The sequence below is a fragment of the Macrotis lagotis genome, chromosome 1 (assembly GCF_037893015.1).
Source record: "Macrotis lagotis isolate mMagLag1 chromosome 1, bilby.v1.9.chrom.fasta, whole genome shotgun sequence".
In the NCBI taxonomy this organism is placed as follows: Eukaryota; Metazoa; Chordata; class Mammalia; order Peramelemorphia; family Peramelidae; genus Macrotis; species Macrotis lagotis.
Window position 1 is genome coordinate 34,311,157 of NC_133658.1, and position 21,182 is coordinate 34,332,338.

At 42.8% G+C, this 21,182-nt stretch overlaps 1 protein-coding gene and 1 long non-coding RNA gene across 17 annotated transcripts in view; one reads left to right on the plus strand and one right to left on the minus strand.

Annotated features, from left to right (window-relative positions):
• Positions 1–11,381, minus strand: part of ST3GAL5 (ST3 beta-galactoside alpha-2,3-sialyltransferase 5) — a 74,031-nt gene extending 62,650 nt beyond the window's left edge. Inside the window, exons 1-2 of one of the 8 annotated variants that reach the window (XM_074196679.1) lie at positions 8,008–8,239; positions 7,446–7,586 (exon numbers count right to left, since the gene is read on the minus strand). Coding sequence is in view for 4 of the 8 variants with exons in the window: in XM_074196619.1 (XP_074052720.1) it covers positions 7,446–7,472 (27 nt within the window). In the remaining 4 variants the exon portion in view is untranslated. Of the gene's footprint in view, positions 1–5,918; positions 5,998–7,445; positions 7,932–8,007; positions 8,240–11,142 lie in introns of those variants that run through there. The other 7 variants (XM_074196619.1, XM_074196634.1, XM_074196644.1 and 4 more) reach the window with 7 other exon arrangements.
• LOC141495411 (uncharacterized) overlaps positions 7,070–21,182 on the plus strand; it is a 43,302-nt gene continuing 29,189 nt past the window's right edge. For 7 of the 9 annotated variants that reach the window (XR_012470769.1, XR_012470772.1, XR_012470771.1 and 4 more), the window contains exons 1-2: positions 7,070–8,170; positions 8,422–8,973. This is a non-coding gene — a long non-coding RNA (uncharacterized LOC141495411). The remainder of the gene's footprint in view (positions 8,171–8,421; positions 8,974–21,182) is intronic. The other 2 variants (XR_012470774.1, XR_012470779.1) reach the window with 2 other exon arrangements.

Genomic DNA, 21,182 nt, shown 5'->3' on the forward strand with positions numbered 1-21,182 from the left:
CCATTTTCATAAATTTCAATAAGGCTGTTGGGCTCAACAAGGAACATTCTTAGATTCTTCTGGGTTATTCCAGGTCCAATGAAACTAACGGCTATGAAAACAATAAGACTACAGACAAGAGTAACAATATTTATAATAAAGACTCAAAGAATTCTATTGACTTAATAATGTTAATACTGTCCACGGGAAAGGGCACTATATTTACAAGTCACTTAGCTTCTGTAAACCTTGGTTTTCTCATCGATAAAATGGGGATAAAACTTATCATTATTATCAAAGGAAGATCAAATGAGAGTGCAGTAAAAGCTCCTTGGAAGACTTAAAACTCAACATGAATGGAAATAGTTAATAATTCTTTCAATTGTTATATTAAAGCAATGTGATGTGAGAGAGGAACTGAACCTAACCTCAGGCACTCCACACTTACTGTGACTGGGACAAGTCACTTAACACTTAATATAGGGCCAGCTCCAGTTGTCCTGATTCATATATGACAATCCTGACTACACCTAGTACAGTTATAGAGCACTGGCCTAGAATCAGGAGGACAGGAGTTCATATCCAATCTCTGACACTTACTAGCTTTGTGACCTTGGAAAAGTCACTTAACCCTGATTGCTTTGTATCCAGTGCCATCTCCAGTGGTCCTGATCCAGATCAAGCCACTGGACTCAGATGGCTCTGGAGGAGAAAGTGAGGATGGTGACTTAGCACAGCCTCCCTTCACTCAAATCTAATTCATGTGCTTATCACAGCATCACCTGCCTGATGTGAGCTTCTTCAAGAATGAAAGACAAACATTACATTTCATTTATTATTATTGTTATTATTGTTGTTGTTGTTATCTGGCCCCAGAAAGCTCTGGAGGAGAAAGTGAGACGTGACTTTACATGGCCCCCCTCCCCTTAAACCCATTCACTTAAGTCTCTTAAAGTCATGGTCTTCTTCAAGATGAAAGACAACATCATCATTATTATATCATCATCATTTGATATTGCTACATCTACTGCAGTGGATAGAGGACGGTCTGGAAACAGGAAAACTCATCTTCATGAGTTCAAATGTGGCCTCAGACTCTTAATAGCTTTGTGACCCTGAAACCCTCACTTGCCTCATCTGTAAAATAAGCTGGAAAAGAAATGGGGAATCATTACAGTATCTCTGCCAAGAAAACCTCAAATGGGGTCATGCTGATGCTTTGGAACCAGAAATATAAGAAAACACACAGATTCATGTATACAAAAGTCTATGTTCTACTGACCAATAGAAAAGGCTCCCTCAGGGGAGGCTAGGTGGCGCAGTGGATAAAGCACTGGCCCTGGAATAAGAAGTACTTGGGTTCAAATCCAGTCTCAGATACTTAATAATGACCTAGCTGTGTGGCCTTGGGCAAGCCACTTAACCCCATTTGCCTTGTCAAAATCTAAAAAAAAAAATTAAATGCATTTAAACATTTGATTAAAAAAAAAAAGGCTCCCTCTTAACATTGCCTTGACTGGTGTGGTTTCACAGCATCAACAGCACATTATAACCCAAATTCTATGCCAAGTTGGAAATCTCTGCTGTCAAACTGCTTGGTTAACCACTCCTTCAGATAGTAGGATTATCAATTCCATTGAATTGACTGCTTCCTGTAACACTGTGTCACTTACAAACATGCTTTTACAAAAGCAATGACAACAGTTTATGACTGGATATTTTTTCTCCATGTGAATATATAATGTATTTCTGGAAATTTTTTCTTCCATAGAAGACAATTGACAATCATGAACCAGACACTTGGACAGTAAGACAATGGTGTGCAGTTGCTGAACTTGGGACTAAAGGGAAATGAGTTCAAATGCCACCTCTGACATTGATTAGCCATGTAAACCTAGGCGAGGCAATTTAATTTCTTGAGTCCTCATCTTTGTGATACAATTTATTGGTCTAACTACCAGAAAAGCATTGTGGGCTAAAAGAGTAATAAATAATGGCTACTTTAATTAGCCTTGAAATTAATGTACCATATGGTCACTTAATTGCCACAGAAATTTCTTACCATGTAAACATTTTACATCAGTGAACCAATAAGTATTTATTAAATGTTTAACTACTTGCTTAGCATTATTACTAAGCCCTAGGGAGAGAAAAAGCAAAAAATCTGAGCCTTCAAAGAGATTCTAAGAGAAGACATCTTTATCTGTGTATATGTGTATATATATATATATATACATATATATATATATATATTTGCTTTTAATAAATCTCTCTTTATTCTACAGCCTTCCCTTTGTTATTGACCTCTTATTTCTCCTATCCATAGTCCATCTGTATATAGTTGCTTACATGTTGTCTCCCTCATTAGTCATTAAGATCCTAGAGAGCTCCCTGCTTTTTCCTTTGTATTCCCAGGATTTGGCAGTGCCTGGATCATTAATAGGTGCTTATTGTATATTTATAATCTTGACTTTGTTGATTTAATTACCTTGTAACAAAACTACCATAAGAAAACAGATCTCAGTTCTTAGCTCATGTTTAACTTTCAAAGTTTTTAAAAACTGTATCTCAACCCATTTTCACTAGTTTGAAAAACCTTCATACATGTGTCTTTTTTTTAGTTTTTTTTGCAAGGCAATGGGGTTAAGTGGCTTGCCCAAGGCCACACAGCTAGATAATCATTAAGTGTCTGAGACTGGATTTGAATTTAGGTCCTCCTGACTCCAGGGCCGGTGCTCTATCCACTGCACTATCTAGCTGCCCCCATGGGTGTCATTTCTAAAAGTCAAACCATAGTGGTAGATCAGTGAACTCGATTAGTTATACAAGACACAACAGACAATGCCATAGTAACCCAGTGTTTGGGTAAGAGTCCCAAAGACTCTGGGATAGAAAATCACTATTTGTGATTTCTGATGAAAATTGCTGGGCAAACTGGAACAAACAAGTATAGCTGAACATCTCATAACATATACCAAAATAAGGTCAAAATGGGTGCGTTATTTAGACATAAAGGGTGATACAATAAACAAATCAGAAGAGCAAAAGGACTTGTCAGACTAGAAAGGGAAGAATCCATGACCAAACATGAGATTGAGAGCACTGCAAAAAAGAAAATAGGTCATTTTGATTTTATTAAAATAAAAAAGGTTTTATAAAAACAAAACCAATGCAACCAAGATTAGAAGGAAAGCAGAAAGTTGGAAAACAATTTTCATGCCAGTATTTCTGATAAAGGTCTCATTTCTCAAATAGAGAATTGAGTCAAATTAATAAAAATGAATAATATGATCAAAGGATATGAACTGGTTTCAGATGAAGAATTGAAAGTATCTATAGGCATATGAAGAAATGCTCTAAATCAATTTTTGGTTATGAGAAATGCAAAATAAAACAACTCTGAGATACTATCAGATTGGTTAATATGACAAAAAAAGGAAAATGATAAATCTTAGTGAGGAAGCAGAAAAATTGGGACACTAATGTACCATGGGTGGAGTTGTGAGGTGATTTAATCATTCTGGAGAAGAATTTGGAACTATGTCCAAAGGGCAACCAAACTGTGCTTACCCTTTGATCCAGCAATACTATTTCTAGGTCTATGTTACAAAAAGATCATAAAAAGGAGAAAGGACCTACATGTGCAAAAAATATCCTTTTCATGGTGGCATAATATCAGAAATCAAAGGGATACCCATCATTTGAGGAATGGCTGAACAAGTTGTGGCATATGTATGTAGAATTTTGCAATAAGAAATGATGAACAGGCAGATTTCAACCCCCCCCCCCCAAAACAAGTACAAACTGTTGCTAAGTGAAATGAGCAGAATTGGGAAAACACTGTACACAGTATCAGCAGCAGCATCTGAGGTTGGATCATGAATGACTCAGCTCTTCTCAGTAAAGATCCAAGACAAATACAAAGGACTCACCTAGGAAAATGTTATCCACATCTAGGTAAAGAGCTAAGGGACTGAATACAGATTGAATCATTTTTTTCCCACTTTGTTTTCATGGTTTTTCCCTTTTGATCTGTTTCTTCTTCACAACTGTTACAAATATGGAAATGTTTTGCATTATAGTGCATCTTTAACCTATGGCAAATTTCCTACCGTTTTTGGAATAGGGGAGGGAGAAAAATTTGGAACTCAAAATCTTGTAAAAATGAATGCTAAAAATTGTCTTGACATGTAATTGGGGTGAAATAGAACACAATAAGGAAGCAGTTTGGAGGAATAGGCAAACAAAAAAATTATGAGCTATGAGGATGGCAGGTAAAGTCAATTTACAAATGTAAAAGAGAATGACTAAGATATCTACATGCAAAACTCAGGAAAAAAATACCGTGTAACTTTTTTATTTTTGGTTTCTTTCTCATGGTTTTCCCCTTTTTTGTTCTGATTCTTTCCCAACATGACTGTTGTGGAGATATGTTTAACATGACTGTACATGTATAACCTATATCAGATTGCTTGCTATCTTGGGGAATAGCTCGGTGGCTCAGTGGTCAAAGCACTGACCCTGCCATCAGGAGAACCTGAGCTCAAGGCCCTAAGTTCAAATCTGAATTCAGACACTTGACACTCTGTAGCTGTGTGACCCTGGGCCAGTCACTTTAACCCTGACTGCCTCCCATCCAGGAGGCACATCCGGGGTCCTCTCCAGGCATCCTGATTCCTATATGGCCACTAGATAGAGATGACTCTGGAGGAGAAAGTGAGGCTGGCAACTGGGCACTGCCTCACCCACCCCTCACTCAGGTTTCATCCACAAGCTTGTCATGGTGTCACCTCCCTGATATCACCGTTTTCTTGGAAAATGAAGGACAAGCAATTATCACTGCTGTCTTGGGGAAGGGTTATGGGAGAGAAAAATCCCTAACTCAAAATCTTATAAATATGAATGCTGAAAACCATCTTTATACATAATTGGAAACAGTAGTATTAACTAAAAAAACCCAATAAAATGAAATGTGAAAACAGTAAAAAAAAACAAAGTCAAACCTCAATTCAAATAAGTCATAAATACTGAAAAAACTCAAGGATGCCAAAATACGCATGGACTAGATGAGCAGACGGAGGGCCAGGGCCAAGGTGTGGGGCTCTCTGGCTTCTCCGTAGCTCCCATCCAACAAAAGGCACCTGAGTGTTACATATATTTTAAAAAGGCAATTTGGTTTTGCCGTTATTAATGCCTGCCCGGCGCAGCATTCTGCATTTCCTTTGTATGTCCCCAGTGCGTGTGTGCATGTATGTAGGGATGGGTGCGTGATGCACGTGTGTAGGGATGGGTGCGTGGGTGCATGTATGTAGGGACGGGTGCGTGGATGCATGTATGTAGGGACGGGTGCGTGATGCATGTATGTAGGGACGGGTGCGTGATGCATGTATGTAGGGACGGGTGCGTGGGTGCATGTATGTAGGGACGGGTGCGTGATGCATGCATGTAGGGACGGGTGCGTGGATGGATGCAGATGTCCGATTTTGCACCCATCCAGCATGGCCCGGCCGGGCACCGGCGCCTCGGGGGCACCGAGCTCCCGGGCCTGGCCCCGCCCCCCCGGGACCCCCGCCGCCCCCCCAGCCGCCGCCCCCGCCGCAGCCGCCCCCCGCCCCCCGCGGCCCCCCGCCCCCGCGGCCCCCCACCGCCCCGACACGGGAGGGGGCCGGCCCTGCACCCGCCCCCCCCTCACCTGCCCGCGCCGCCCCGCCGTGCCCGCTCCGCCGCTGCGGGGCCCCGGAGGGCAGCGGGGGTCGGGGGGCCCCCGGGAGCGGCGGCCGGGGCCTCGGGGTTGGGGGGCCCCGGGAGTGGCGGCTGGGGGCGGCGGGGGTCGGGGGGCCCCGGGGTCGGGGGGCCCCGGGGTCGGGGTGCCTCGGGGGCCGGGGGCCCGGGGCCGGGGCGGGGGCGGCCGTTCGCGGCGGCCCGCGGGCACCACCCACCTGGGTCGGCAGGTGCGGCCGGCTCGGGGCCCGGGGGCGCGGCCCGCGGCGCAGCGCGTCCCAGGCGGCCGCCGGCCGGGCGCCGCGTCCTCATGCCCGGGCTCGGGGCCGCGGCTCGGCATCCCCCGGCGCCGCCGCCTCCACGCGCGGCTCCGGCCCGGCCGGCCGCTAGGGGGCGCGCGCCGCGCCGCCCCTCCCCCGCCGCTTCCGCCGCCCCCGGAGCCGGGGGGCGGGGCGGGGGCGGGGCCGGCCTCGGGGCTCGCGCCGGGGGGCAGCGCCCGCCCCGCCCCCCGCCCCCCGCCCCCGAGCAGCCTCCGCTTCCCCGGATGGAGGCGCCCCCCCGCCCGCGCGGCGCCGCGTGTGCGCGTGCGCGTGCGGGGAGGGTGCGGGTCCCCCGGCCGCGGCGGGAGGGCGCCGGAGTCCCGGGGCCGCGCTTCGGGGCCCGCCCGCAGGACCCCCCGCTGCCGCCCGGCCCCGGGCCCAGCCCGCAGGACCCCCCCGCTGCCGCCCGGCCCCGGGCCCAGCCCGCAGGACCCCCCGCTGCCGCCCGGCCCCGGGCCCAGCCCGCGCCCCCTCGGAGCCCGAGTCCGGCCCGGCCCCGGGCGGGGTGGCCCTGCGCGAGTCACGGCACCGGAGCGCCGGGCCCCGGGGCGCCTGCAGCCGTCCTGCCCGCCCCGGCCCGGGGCCCAGGAGCCCCGGAGGACACAGCGAGGCGGCCCCCCGGATCCGAGCCGCGTGCCCGTCGCGGGTCACGGCCCTCGGGCATGGGGGCTAAACGCGGCAGCGCCCACCGCCTCCGGCCGCCCCGGGGCCCCCCACCCGGGGTCCCCCACCCGCGGCTCCCCACCCGGGCTCCCCACCCGGGGCCCCCCACCCGGGCTCCCCACCCGGGGCCCCCCAGCCGGGGCCCCCCACCCGGGGCTCCCCACCCGGGCTCCCCACCCGGGGCCCCCCACCCGGGCTCCCCACCCGGGGCTCCCCACCCGGGGCTCCCCACCCGGGGCCCCCCACCTGGGCTCTCCACCCGGGGCCCCCCACCCGGGCTCCCCACCTGGGGCTCCCCACCCGGGCTCCCCACCCGGGGCCCCCCACCCGCGGCTCCCCACCCGGGGCCCCCCCCCGGGCCCCCCCCCCGGGCTCCCCACCCGCGGCTCCCCACCCGGGGCCCCCCACCCGGGGCCCCCCACCCGGGCTCCCCACCCGGGGCCCCCCACCCGGGGCCCCCCACCCGCGGCTCCCCACCCGGGGCCCCCCACCAGGGGCTCCCCACCCGGGCCCCCCACCCGTGCTCCCCACCCGCGGCTCCTGCAGCGGGCCCTCAGGGCCGGCCCCGGGCCCCCCGGGCGGCATCCTTCCCTCCGTCCGCAGCGCAGACGGGGCAGTGCTTTGTCCGCCACCCGGAGCAGAGTGCCCACACTCCGGCCTGGCAGCCTTGGCAGCGCTGCCCCTCCTCGGGCTCTCCTCCCAGCATCTGCCCGCTTTTCCTCTGCCAGCCCGGCCCGTGCTCCAGGTGCACCCGCCACTCACCCAGACGGCGCTTTTCTCCTCGGACATCCTCACGTCTTCACGTGTGCTCCGTTATCTTCATGCTACCGACACCTACTCTCTCTGTCTCCCCACACACACACACAACGATTCTGTCAGCAGCCTTCACTTATGTCCTAAAAACTGAGTCACATGCAACTCCTCACCTTTCCTCACTCACACACCAGCTGCCAGGTCTTGTGCCTACTTTAACATGAATTGGGTAATTCTCTTCATTCTGCTCAGACAGGCTCTGATGCCTCTTTCCTGGAGCATTGCAAGCCTTCTGTGTGATCCCTCTCCCTTTGCTTTCCCTCTCTGGTCCATTTTCCACACCATGACCAAAAGCGATTCTCCCAAAAGACCATCTGACCGTATCCAGCCCTCCCCACTCCATTCAGTAAACTCCAGGCTCTCCTTGTTACCTTTACAATCAGTTCTAGACTTTTCTTTTTGACATTGAAAGTTTTTCAAACAAGTCCCTTCTCCGTTTCCCAGTTTTTGTCAGCTCCGCCGTCAGAGGCCGAGCACTATGCTTTTTTTGGTTTCCTTAACAGATACTTACTGATCTCTATCTTCATGTCTTCATACAGATTGTCCTTTGACCTCTAATGTAGACCCTCCCTTCACCTCCTCTCTTGGAACCCTTGGCTTCTTTCAAAACAGTTCAAATATCACTTCTACATGAAGCCTTTCCCAGCCACTGCTATTCTCCCTCCAGGCCAAATGTAAGTATTTTTTACTTAAACTGATTTTCTTTTTCAAAGGGAAGAGGCTAAACCTGCTAGGAGATGTCCAAATGGCTGTGAAGAACCCAAAATACTCTTATCTCTATACACATGTTGTTATCCCATCAGAACATAAGCTTCTTGAGGGCAGAAGCTGTTTCATTTTTGTCTTCTTATTTCTAATAAGTACAGTGTCTGGCATTTTAGTTGATTCTTTTTTTTGTTGGATTTTAAAAAAAATTTTTTTTTAGGTGTTCACAAGGCAAACAGGATTAAGTGGCTTGCCCAAGGCCACACAGCCAGGTAATTATTAAGTGTCTGAGGCCGGATTTGAACTCAGGGACTCCTGACTCCAGGGCCAGTGCTCTATCCACTGTGCCACCTCGCCACCCCTTTTTTGTTGGATTTTGCAAGGCCTTGGGGTAAGTGACTTGCCCAAGGTCACACAGCAAGAGACTTTTTAAATGTCTGAGGTCAAATTTGAACTCAGGTCCTCCTGACTCCAGGTTGGTGCAATATCCACCATACCACTTAGCTACCCCATTTTAGTAGATGCTTAACCAATATTTTCTAATGCTGGACTGAGCAACGAATTGAAATGCTGTTCATCCTTCCAGAGCAATCTCAAATACCACCTCATCTGTGAAACCTTGACTGATCCATCTACTTTGAATTACAAGAACATGTTATTTGTATCTTTCATGGAGGGACCACATTCTACTTCAGAATCCAACTATTGAGACACATAAATGGGCCTGGAATAAAGATGAACAAAAGAGCAACAACAAGGGTCTTAAATTGAGGTGAGGGGATTACAGTTTGGGTCTTCACACACAGAGCCACAATACTGGAGAGAGTTGGAAAGGAGCAGAAAGGGTGGGGTTTAAATACTTCTATAGAGTGGAATGCTTGAACAGGGCAGCAATCCCAAGGATTGGGGGCGTAGTTTGACATGTTGTCAGGACCGATATAGAGAGTTTCCAGAGATACCACAAGACCTGCTCCAACTATGGGGTCTGTGAGTTTCAGATAGGCCCTTCTGTTTGCCCCATTCAGCCCTACTAAATAATCAGTTGTTTGAGGGGAGGGATCATATACTTGTCTTTATATATTTCATTCGTACAATTATACTTGTCTTTATATATCTCATTGGTACAATTCTCTATCCATAGAAGGTGATCAGTAATAGTTTGTGGCACAGAAATGGATTCTTGCATTTGTCTAGTCCTCTACCAACGTGTGGACAAAACCAGCAGGAAAGATATTTGGGGAATGAAACTGTCTTTTTGAAACAAGTCACTAGACAAAAGCAGCTTGCCTAGACTTGCCATCCATAAACTGACTTTTTTTATGCAATCTCCCCCTCCTTTTAAGCAGAACCCTTCATTCTGCATTACCCACCAAACATCTCTTTGATCTCAAAAGTTCAAAACTCTCCAAGGAATTCCAAATTATGAAATGTCAAGCCAAGGTTAGAACATCAAGTTTTGCAAATATAAATTAGTCTGTCTCCAAATGACCATGGCAGCTAGGAAGTATAATGAATAAAGTGCTGAACCTGATGTCAGGAAGACATCTTTCTGAGTTCAAACATGACTTGAGACACTCACTAGCTATGGGACCCTGGGCAAGTCACTTAATCCTGTTTGCCTCCGTTTTCTCATCTGTAGAATGAGTTAGAGAAGTCAATGGCAAACCATTCCAGCTTCTCTACCAAGAAAACCCCCAATGAGGGGGGGGGGGTTATAAATTCTAATACCTTCCTTCTGTTGATTATCTTCATTTTATCTTGTCTAACTCTTGTTTTTACATAGTTTTTTGTATGTTGTCTCCTCCATTAGACTGTAAGCTCCTAGAGGGCAGATAGGTTTTTTCCTTTGTATCCTTAGTACTAGTATAGGACTTAGCATATAATAATGGTCAGGTAATATTAACATTAACATAATATTAGCTCCCTATTAATAATTAATACTATATTAATAAAGGTAATACCATTGATGCAGCAATTACATTATTATAATTAACTCAATATTAACTTTACATTTCCACCAATGGGGTCACAGAGAGTCAGACATGACTGAAACAATGGAACAACAACAAATGACAGTGGTTAATTTATGCTCAGTTTCATAAAATTCACAAAAAAAGAACCCACAATTCTCATACCATTTTGGTTGCTGCTGTAGTTCTGGCAACACTGGTAAAGGACAAGTCAAGCAATTGTTAAACATTTAAGTAATTATGTGTCAAACACTGTGCTGGGGATGCAGATTTATAAAAGAAAAAAGAAATAGAATCCCATCCTCAAGAAGTTCACGATGTAAAGACGGTACACCACACACAAACGAAAGTTGAAAAGGGGAAGGGGGAAAGAGGATACTCTGTTATATCTTCAGTAGCCAATCTTCCTCTTCTGTGAAAACATAAATTTTCACTGGTTAACTCCAGTGCCTGAGATGCTCCCTCTTCTCATCTCCACCTCCTGGTTTCCTTCATATTCTTCCTAATTCTACCTTCTACAAGAAGATTTTCCTGATCCCCTTTAATTCTAATAACTTCCTTCTGTTGATTATCTTCATTTTATCTTGTCTAACTCTTGTTTTTACATAGTGTTTTGTATGTTGTCTCCTCCATTAGACTGGGTGCTCCTGGAGGGCAGAAGTAGGTTTTTTCCTTTGTATCCTTAGTACTAGTATAGGACTTAGCATATAATAATGGTCAGGTAATATTAATATTAACATAATATTAACTCCCTATTAATAATTAATACTATATTAATAAAGGTAATATCATTGATGCAGCAATTACATTATTATAATTAACTCAATATTAACTTTACATTTCCACCAGCAGAATAATAACTCAATATCAATCATTAATACAAATATATTAATGTTAATTTTAAAATGGCTGTTAATAATTAATGTATTACTATGATTAAAATAAGTACTAATATAATAATAGGCACTTACTGCTTGTTGATTGGCAGATTGACATGAGATTTCTGACTAACACTGTTATAAGCTCTTAGTGGTTTTCACACAAGGAAAGAAGATACTCGGAGAAACCAATAGACCCAAACCTCAAAATCACATGTAGAGTGAAGTAATTCCATATATTCAACTTTCTGTTCACTAGTATCTATGCTGTTCACTCTGTGAACCAAGAGACTTCCCTCTTCTCATTTCTCATAATGTCCTGAAGCAGCCCCCATAGCCTTGATGGACCCTCCAAATTCTCAGACTCCAGCTGCAGTACATGCCTATAAGTCCAAGCCAAGTTCAGAGAAAACTTTCCACTCACATGTAACACCCAGTTACAATAATTATCTGCTTTTAAGCCTGGGGGAATATAATGGCCTCTTAGGTCAATATACTTCCTTCCTCTGCTGCTTTAGGTAATTTATATTAAATGAAGCACAATTACATTTGCTCAGAGCCTCCAATTAGGAACATTCCTAATATTTAAGAAGTTTGGTTTTCTGTCTTAATTGGCATTTATCTCTTAGCTTGGCTTTTTTGTGATTGAGGCAGAATTTGGATTACTGGAAATATTTGGCTAAAGGAGCAAATAAAATAAATTATAATGTCTGTTGACAGGCACTAGAAAGGGAAGTAGGGAAAGTGAATACCTTTTCTTGGAATTTGCCATGGTCCTTCTCTGAAGTGAATAAGACAGGAGGTTTTAGCCAAGATCTTCTGCTTCAAAATACCTATATAGCCAATGGCCCTTCTTAATCTCTCCCTTATTTTCCATGGTTCATTTTTGCTTTCTCTTTCACCTTTTACCGATTGTCCTGACTCAGTCCCTACCTTTCCACTGCCCTCAGGCTTTTGAAATCTCTGATTCAGAGATAGATTCTACTTTTCTACTTTTCCTCAGAGTTAACCTCCCTCACCCAATTAAAATAGACTTCTTAGTCCACTTATTTAAGATGTCTTTGATTGACAGTATTAATAATATCATTTATTACTTTGTTTATACTTACATATATGTATATTATATATAAATACACTTTAAAGGGTTTTTTTAGGGTTTTTTTTTTTTTTTTTAGGTTTTTGCAAGGCAATGGGGTTAAGTGGCTTGCCCAAGGCCACACAGCTAGGTAATTATTAAGTGTCTGAGGTCAGATCTGAACTCAGGTACTTCCTTCCAGGGCTAGTGCTCTATCTACTGCACCACCTAGCTGCTCCTAAAGTTCTCTTTCTTGACCTTACAGACTATTTTTCCAGACAGAATGACCTCTAGAGAACTAGCCCCCAAGGGCTTATGAATTTGGAGGGGGAGGTGGGAAATGCATCATTTTCATTAACCTCTAATTGAAAATTAACATTGCCTTCAATCATAAATATAGTTGACAAATAAGCATTTTGAGAAAGGTCTTTAGGCTTCATTGCAATGGAGGTGCAATTCTCAAAAAACAAACTTGCTTTTCTTATAACTACTTGAGTTGAGTCCTGAAAGAAGGGAAGGTTTTTAGGGGTAGAGTCAAGGTGGCAGAGTGAAGGCAAGAAATCCCAGAAGGTCTACTCAGACCACTCTAAATGCCTTAAAATTATGACTCTAACAAAATTCTGGAGTGGCAGAACCCATAGGAAGACAGTGAAACAATTTTCCTGCTCAAGACAACTTGGAATATCCTCAGGAAAGGTCAGTTCTACCAGAATTGGAAAGGGCCATAGTGGAGCCTGAGCTACACCTGAGCAAACCAGCTCATTATTCAGAAACAGCCTATGGCACACCTGGGTCCCCTGGGGGTGCTTGGATCCATGGCAGGGCGGGGGTAGTTTCTAGACCTCTCAACCGAGGGATTGCCAGGGACAACCTGGAAGGTCTAGAGGAAAACTCTGCCACAGCTGAGTGAGAATAGAGCCCAGACCAGTGCAGACCTTAGACTGGCAAACCAGAAGCAGACCTGCAGAGTCACCTGGCAGCTGCTTCCAGAGTACTCAGCCCACAAATGGCAAGGGGGTTTGGGGAGACTGCAGAGGTCTCTCTGTTATTCTGGGACAGGACTCCATTGCTTTGCCCATACTCAGATCCAGGTCAGAGTCTTGGACCCCATACTACTCTAGTGGATCAAGGACCCTCCTCTCAGTTCCAGGGCAGAGGGAAAGGGCTTATGCTCTTTCACAGACCAGAGCCAAGGCTAGGAGAGTAGTCAGAGTCTCTCATAAGAACTTGAAGGAATTGAGGTCCCGGGGTGGGGGGAGGTTACCCCCAAACCCTCAAAAGCTTGGGAAAGTGCATCCTCCACAATGAAAGCAAAGCTCCACTTTAACAAAGAGTTGAAATCAAGTCATAGTCTGGGAAAATGAGCAAACAACTGAAGAAAAAGAATCTGACAATAGACAATTACGTTGGTCCTATGGAGCATCAAAATACAAACTCAGAAGATGACAGAGTCAAAACTTCTGTATCTAAAGCCTCCAAGAAAAATATGAATTTGTCTTAAGCTATGCAAGAGTTCCAAAAAGATTTTGAAAACCTAGGAAGGGAGGTAAAGGAAAAATGGGAAGAGAAATGAGAGCGAAGTAGGAAATCATGAAAACCAAGTCAGAAGCTTGATGAAGGAGATACAAAAAAAACTGAAGAAAATATCTTAAAAACCAGTTTAGATCAAATGGGGAAAAAAACAGTCCAAAAGGTCAATGAAGTTAAAAAGCAGAAGTGGCCAGATAGAAAAGGAGATAAAAAAGCGCTCAGAAGAAAATAATTTCTTCAAATGTAGAATGGAGCTAATGGATGCTGATGACTTTGTGAGAAATCAAGAAACAAACAAAACCAAAAGAATGAAAAACTAGAAGAAAATGTGAAATATCTCACTGGAAAACAACTACTTGAAAACAGATCCAGAAGGGATAATTTAAAAATTATTGGACTAACTGAAAGTCACAACCAGGATAAAAGACTAGACTTCATTTTTCAAGAAATTCTCCAGGAAACTTGCCCTGATATCCTGGGAGCAGAGGATTAGATGAAAATTGAGGGAATTCACCAGTCACCTCCTGAAAGAGATCCCAAAATAAAAACTCCCTGGAATATTATAGCCAAATTCCAGTTCTCCTAAGCCAAGGAGAAAATATTATAAGCAGTCAGAAAGAAACAATTCAAATAGAATGGAGCTACAGTCAGGATTACACAGGATTTAGTAGTGTTGACATTAAGGGATCATAGGGCTTGAAATATGAGATTCCAGAAAGCAAAAGAGCTTGGATTACAACCGAGAATCAATTACCCAGCAAAACTGAACATACTCTTTAAGGGGAAAAGATGGAACATGCAATGAAATAGGGGATTTTCAGACTTTCCTGTTGGAAATGATCAAAGCTGAATAGGGTTTAATCTTCAAGTGCAGGAATCAGATGTAGCATAGGGAGGGTGAATGGGAAAGGCAAATTATGAGGAATTTAATGTTGAACTTTTTCTCTTCCTGCATGGGAAGATAATGCTGTTAAATCAATATGAATCTTCTCATTTATTAGAGCAGTTAGAAGGAACAAATATAGACAAGGCACAGGAGGGAGCTGAATATGAAGGAATAATATAAAGATGGAGTTAATGGAAAGGAATGTACTGGGAGAAAGGGAAAGGAGAAGTAGAATGGGTTAAGATATTTTATGTAAAAGAGGCAAGAAAAAGCTTTTGCAGTGGAGTGGAAGAGGGGGAAGATGAGGGGGAATGGGTGAGATTTCATTCTCATTGGAAGTGGCTCAGAGAAGAAATAACATACACCTCAAAAGGGTATAGAAATCTATCTTACTCTAGAGGAAAAAAGGAGAGGAAAGGGGATGAGAGAAAGGGAACAAGGGCAGGGGAAGAGGGTGTTAGGTGATAGAAGAGAGGGAAGATGAGGGTGAAAGGTATGAGAGAATAGAATAAATGGGGTGAGAGAAGAATAGGATGGAAGGAAAAATAGCTAGCAATAGCAACTGAGGGAAAAAATATTGAAACAACTTCTCTAATGGGCTTCTGAAAAGAGATTTTTGAGAGACAGAGCTGATAGTAACAACACAGATTGAAGAACACTTTTTTCTCTCACTTTATTTTTCTTGAGGTTTCTTTATCTTTGTGGGGGGAAAGGTTATTATATTTACTTTTACTACAAGACTATTGTAGTAATGTGAAAATAAATAAATGAATTTAAAAAAAAGAAGATAGAGCTTTTAAGAGGTAGAGAGGAGGAGAAAGAACATTTCAAACAGTTTTCTTCACTAAGAACTTCTGACCAAAGCAAATTTGATTGAGTTAAGGGTAGGGGAAGAGATCAGCTCTTGGATAAAGTTGAAGTAGATTAGAGACAGAGGTCCTGGGTATTAAGAAATGAAAAAAAAAACCAAGAAGACCAGGTATTTTAAAATTTAAGATCTGGTATGGAACTAAGTGAATGGATAAATTTACTAATCATAAAAAATAAAATAAAAAAAGTTTGCCAATAATTCAATTACTTTAAATGTGTACCAGATTTGTAAAAAAAGAGAACTACTTAATAGGAACTAAGGATATTCTCTCAGCTACTTCTAAGTTCAGCAAGGGTCAGAGAAGAACTCAGTATATGGTTTAAAGAGTTCTTACACTGAAAATGAGGGTCCTTGGACAAGGTAGTGATCACAAAATTGCAGACCTTAGAGACCACAGAATTTAATGCCTTCATTTTGCACAGGAAGAAACTGAGGTTTTAGGAGAACAGTGGTTTGCCCAAGGTCACACAACTAAGTATCTGTACAGGGATCCAAACTCAGGTCTTCCCAACCCTATTGACTATGCCATTGACCTACCTCTGAATCAGGAGCTTGTTCTGGCTTTGGTGCCAGCATAGTCATTGACTTCCAGGATTATTAAAGAGGTGACATCACAGCCTCATGTAGGTTCATCTGCATTTCAGGATTTTCTGACAAGGAGAGTCCCTCATACTGAGGACCAACTTCACCTACATGCTGACTTGACCTGGCAGTTTCCTTTAGTCCTCCTCGTCTTCAGAATAACTTATCCTAGTCCTTTGACCATTTCCTTATTTTCAGGAACACTTACAAGTTTTTAAAATATATATTTTTATTTTCCCCCAATTATATGTTAAATCAAATTTTAAACATTTTTCCTAAGTTTTTGAATTTCAAATTCTATCCCTTTTTTCCCCCTTCCTTCTCCCTGAGATGGTAAGCAATCTGTTATAGGTTATATATGTGCAGTGATATAGAACATTTCCATATTAGTCATTTTATAAGAAGACAAATAAAAACAAAGAATGGAAGGAAGGAAGGAATGATAAGAGAGAAAAATAGCATATAATAGTCTGTATTCAGTCAATATCAGTTCTTTCCGTGGAGGTGAATAGCATGCTGCATCATTGGTCGCTTAGGATTGTCTTGGATCATTATATTACTGAGAATAGCTAAGCCATTCATAGTTCTTCATCATACAATATATATATGTTATTGTGTACAATGTTTTCCTGGTTCTGTTCATTTCACTTTGCATCAGTTCATATAAATCTTTCCAGGTTTTCCTGAAATCATTCTGTTTATTTTTTTTTTTAGGTTTTTGCAAGGCAAATGGGGTTAAGTGGCTTGCCCAAGGCCACACAGCTAGGTAATTATTAAGTGTCTGAGACTGGATTTGAACCCAGGTACTCATGACTCCAAGGCCGGTGCTTTCTCCACTACGCCACCTAGCCACCCATGTTTATTATTTTTTAATAGTACAAAATTTCATCACAATCCTATACCAAGGCTAATGTTTATCTATTCCCCAATTGATGGGCATCATTTCAATTTCCAATTCTTAGTTACCACAAAAAGAGCTGCTCTAAATGTTTTTGTACAAACATGTCTTTCCAGTCCCCCCACCCCCGCTTTTTTATGCCTTTGGAATGTAGCCCTTGCAATTGTATTGCTTTATTGCACAGTTTTTAGTCTTTAGGAAATAGTTCTAAATTATTCTTCAAAATGGATGGATCATTTCACAATTCCTCCAAAAGTGCGTTAGTTTCCCCATACCCCTTCCAACATTTTTTTTTGTTATATTAGCTGATCTGATAGGTATGAGGTAATACTTGAGAGCTGTTTTAATTTGCATTTCTCTAATCAATAGTGATTTAGAGCATTTTTTTCATATCACTATCTCTTTTTCACAAGAGATAGCTTTAATTTCTTTATCTGAAAGCTGCCTATTCATATTTTTTGATCATTTACCATTTAAGGAATGACTTATATTTTTAGAAATTTGACTCCTTTTTTGAGGAATTTTGAGAACTGAGTTCTTTATCATAGATACTTGCTGCAAAACAAACTTCCCTTTTCTGCTTTCCTTTTAATTCTGTTTGCAGTAGTTTTGTTTGTACAAAACCTCTTAAATTTTATATAATCAGAATTATCTATTTTAAATTTTGTATTACTCTATTTTCTTTGATCCTAAATTTTTTTTTTAGGTTTTTTCAGGGCAAATGGGGTTAAGTGGCTTGCCCAAGGCCACACAGCTAGGTAATTATTAAGTGTCTGAGACCGGATTTGAACCCAGGTATTCCTGACTCCAAGGCCGGTGCTTTATCTACTACGCCACCTAGCCGCCCTTTTGGTCCTAAATTTTTCAAGGACACTTCTATAGCAGCCTTAAAATTCCTTAAAAAGGAGTTATAGGCATGGAAGGAGGTTTAAAGGTAGAATAGGTCATGCCAGACTAGCTTCATTCATTTTTTTTTAAGGATTTTGCAAAGCAGATGGGGTTAAGTGGCTTGCCCAAGGCCACACAGTGCTTCATTCCTTTTTGACTGGAATTTTAAGATCAGGAGTTCTAAACCAGCAGATGGTAGCCAAAGTTGGGGTGGGAAGAATAGGATGCTGTAGATATAACTTATTTAAATTTTCACAAAATTCCTGTTAAAATAGCTCATATTATTTTTATGGAGAAGATGGAGTGATACAGATTAGGCAATAATACAATTATATCAATACAGAACTTAAAAAGTTGCTAACAGTTCAATCATCACAGCAAGGGTGTGAAATGACAGCCCCTAATGATCTATGTGTACTTGTCCATTTGCTGTTTAATATTTTTTTTAATGCATTGGATGAATTGTATAGCTTACTTAGGGGTACAGTAAGCAAAGCACTGTCAGGAAAGACCTGGGTTCAAATTCTGTCTTAGGCACTTCCTAGATGTGTGATACTGGGCAAGTCACTTAATCCTGTTTAACTCAGTTTCTCCATCTATAAAACAAACTGGAGAAAGAAATGGAAAAATACTCCAGTATCTTTGCCAAGAAAACCCGAAAGAGTTAAATATGACTGAAAATGACTAAACGGCAAAAAAGAAGTAGAGGGATAACTGAGACACTACTGAATTACAACCAGAAACCCCAGGGTGGAAAATTTAGAGGCCATACATTTAACACATTTACTCCATCAGCAGTAAAAGGAGAGCTCAGGTGTTGTCAGGTGTTGGGAGAATGGGACCAGTTGTGGGGAGAATGAATTATAGACAATTCAATCCCTTCCTTTCCCTCCAACTCACACAAAAATTCCCAACCTGCTTCATTCCTTTCCTTTCTGAGATTTTCCCTTCCCTCTCTCCTTTTCAGGCAAAAGAGCCTCTCCTGTTGTCCCTCTGGAAGCAGCAGGGTTTCACCCAAGTGAGAATGAGCAATAATGCCTTGACAAGGCTCTTCCGTGGAACAGAAATAGCATAACATTATAGGTCTTTTTGTTTCCAACTGTTTGCCTTCTGGTAAACCTCCTGAATTTGGAGTCTAGAGACCTGAGTTCAGATTCTAGCTTTGTCACATACTACCTTGGGAAAATTACTTCATTTTTTAATTTGTAAAATAAAGATAATGACAGCACCTACCTCCCAGAGTTGCTGTGAAAATAAAAAAAGATGGTAGTTACAAAGCGCTTTGCAAACCTTAATGATTCATATAATTTCTTTTGTAATTTTCTAATGTAATAAATTTTTGTAATTTTTATAATTTTATAAATGATTTTATTTTGTATAGATTCATTTATAAAATGAAGTGATAAGAATAGATGATCTCTGAGGTTCCTTGTGTATATTATGTATGTGTATGGGGGAAGTCCTTTCCTCCTCAGAAATTTTGTCCCTAGATGCACTATAGTAATGGATTCTCCCTCCCCCTTGATGGATTTTTCTTAATTCTGGTGTTATTTTCCCATTTTCAGGTGCAGAGCCAATTTCAGGATGTTTGTCATGCTGCCCTCCTCAGGCACCAAAATTGCTAGTTGTGTCTTCCCTATTTACTGTAAAAATGTTCAGAGAAGACCTGTTTACTCTTAGTTGATCCCCTCACCCTTCTCCAAGTATTTTCTACAAAGTGCTCTCTAAATGTGAACTAAGCTCTTTTTCTCCTCTAAAGCCCTGGCCCTCACCAAGGGCAATAAGAGAATGACCTCACACTTCTTCCTTTCTCTGCTCTTTGCAGAATGTCACAGACAAGCTGTGTCTCCTCCCCCCACTCCCTACCCTTCACAGAAGCATTATACGGATGGTTTGTTTTTAGCACTATTAATTCAACCTGATTTCTGGATCCTTTCTGACTAGATGTGTGTCTACAACCATTACTTCATGGTCTTCTATTTGGGCTCTATGTTTTGCCTTTCAGATAATCTACCCTACATATTCTAACTGAATTACATTCCAAGTGTCTTTGTATCTATTTCCACTATTAACCAAGGTCATCTTTAATCTTGTCCTATGCTCATTGGTTCCCACAGTAATTCTGGAATTTTACTCTCTATTTACCCCAGCACAGCACTGATCCACCCAAAGTAGGTCAGATAGATTTGAATACAAAGTGTCCCAAAGTGATGGGACAGCTGTTCCTATCCTTCAACCCCTCTGCCTACCATCCCTCCTAGCCACAGTTCCTTTAGGGATCTGTAATTCCATCTCTTTAGGTATTTCTTTCACCAATAAAACTCATAATCCCAGGGAGTCACTTAGTAGATGGTCTTTAAAAGTTGCAACAGTTGAAAAATTCAAGACCCTGTGACTAACATGTCAATGATCTCTGCTAGTGTTTGGATAACACACACACACACACACACTCAAAGACATCTGGGGATCTGGACTTGATGACTGCCCAGCTTTGTGGAGAATTGCCAAAAATCATTTTCTCTCAGCATAGCCTTCAGGAACCCAGGACTACCTCCAGTGTTTAATCATACATGAGACAAAGGTTTTATTTAGGAATTCTGCCATGTCCCTTCATCCAACCTTCACTTAAAAAAATGAAGATAGGAGAGATTATGTGGCAAGTCATTGCAGACAACTAAGTGGTACAGCAGATAGAGTACTGAGGTTATTCAGGAAAACAAGTTCAAATTCTGCTTCAGACTCTTACTAGCTGTGTGACCCTGGACAAGTTATTTAACCTGCCTCAATTTTTTCATCGGTAAAACCAGGCAATAAATATTTAATAAGCACTCCTTTTGTACTAGGCACTGTACTAAGTTCGGAGGATATAAAATGGATAAAGAATCTCATTTCATGTCTACAGGGAAGGTACCCTGACAGGGTCATGATGGGAAAGTCCAAAGGAATGCATGACAGCCTGAGTACCCTCCTTAAATGGAGGTTTGTGCCTTGCTGTGGTATATCCTTTGGAAACCTTAAAATATTATATTTGTATATCCATACAAATATATATATATGCATTATAGATGTGAAATTCATCTTTCTCTACTATCTTGCCTAAAGTATTTAGAGATATGAATTTCCCTCCCCCATACCAAGGACTGCCTTGACTACCATCCTAAAACTCTAATATGTTGTCTCCTTTTTTGTCATTAACTTTATTGAAATTATCTATGATAGGGGCGGCTAGGTGGTGCAGTGGATAGAGCACCGACCCTGGAGTTCAAATACAGCCTCAGACACTTAATAATTACCTAGCCTGTGTGGTCTTGGGCAAGCCACGTAACCCCATTCCCCATTGCCTTGCAAAAACTTTAAAAAAGAGATTATCTTTGATAATGATTTGTTCTTTAGGATTAAGTTA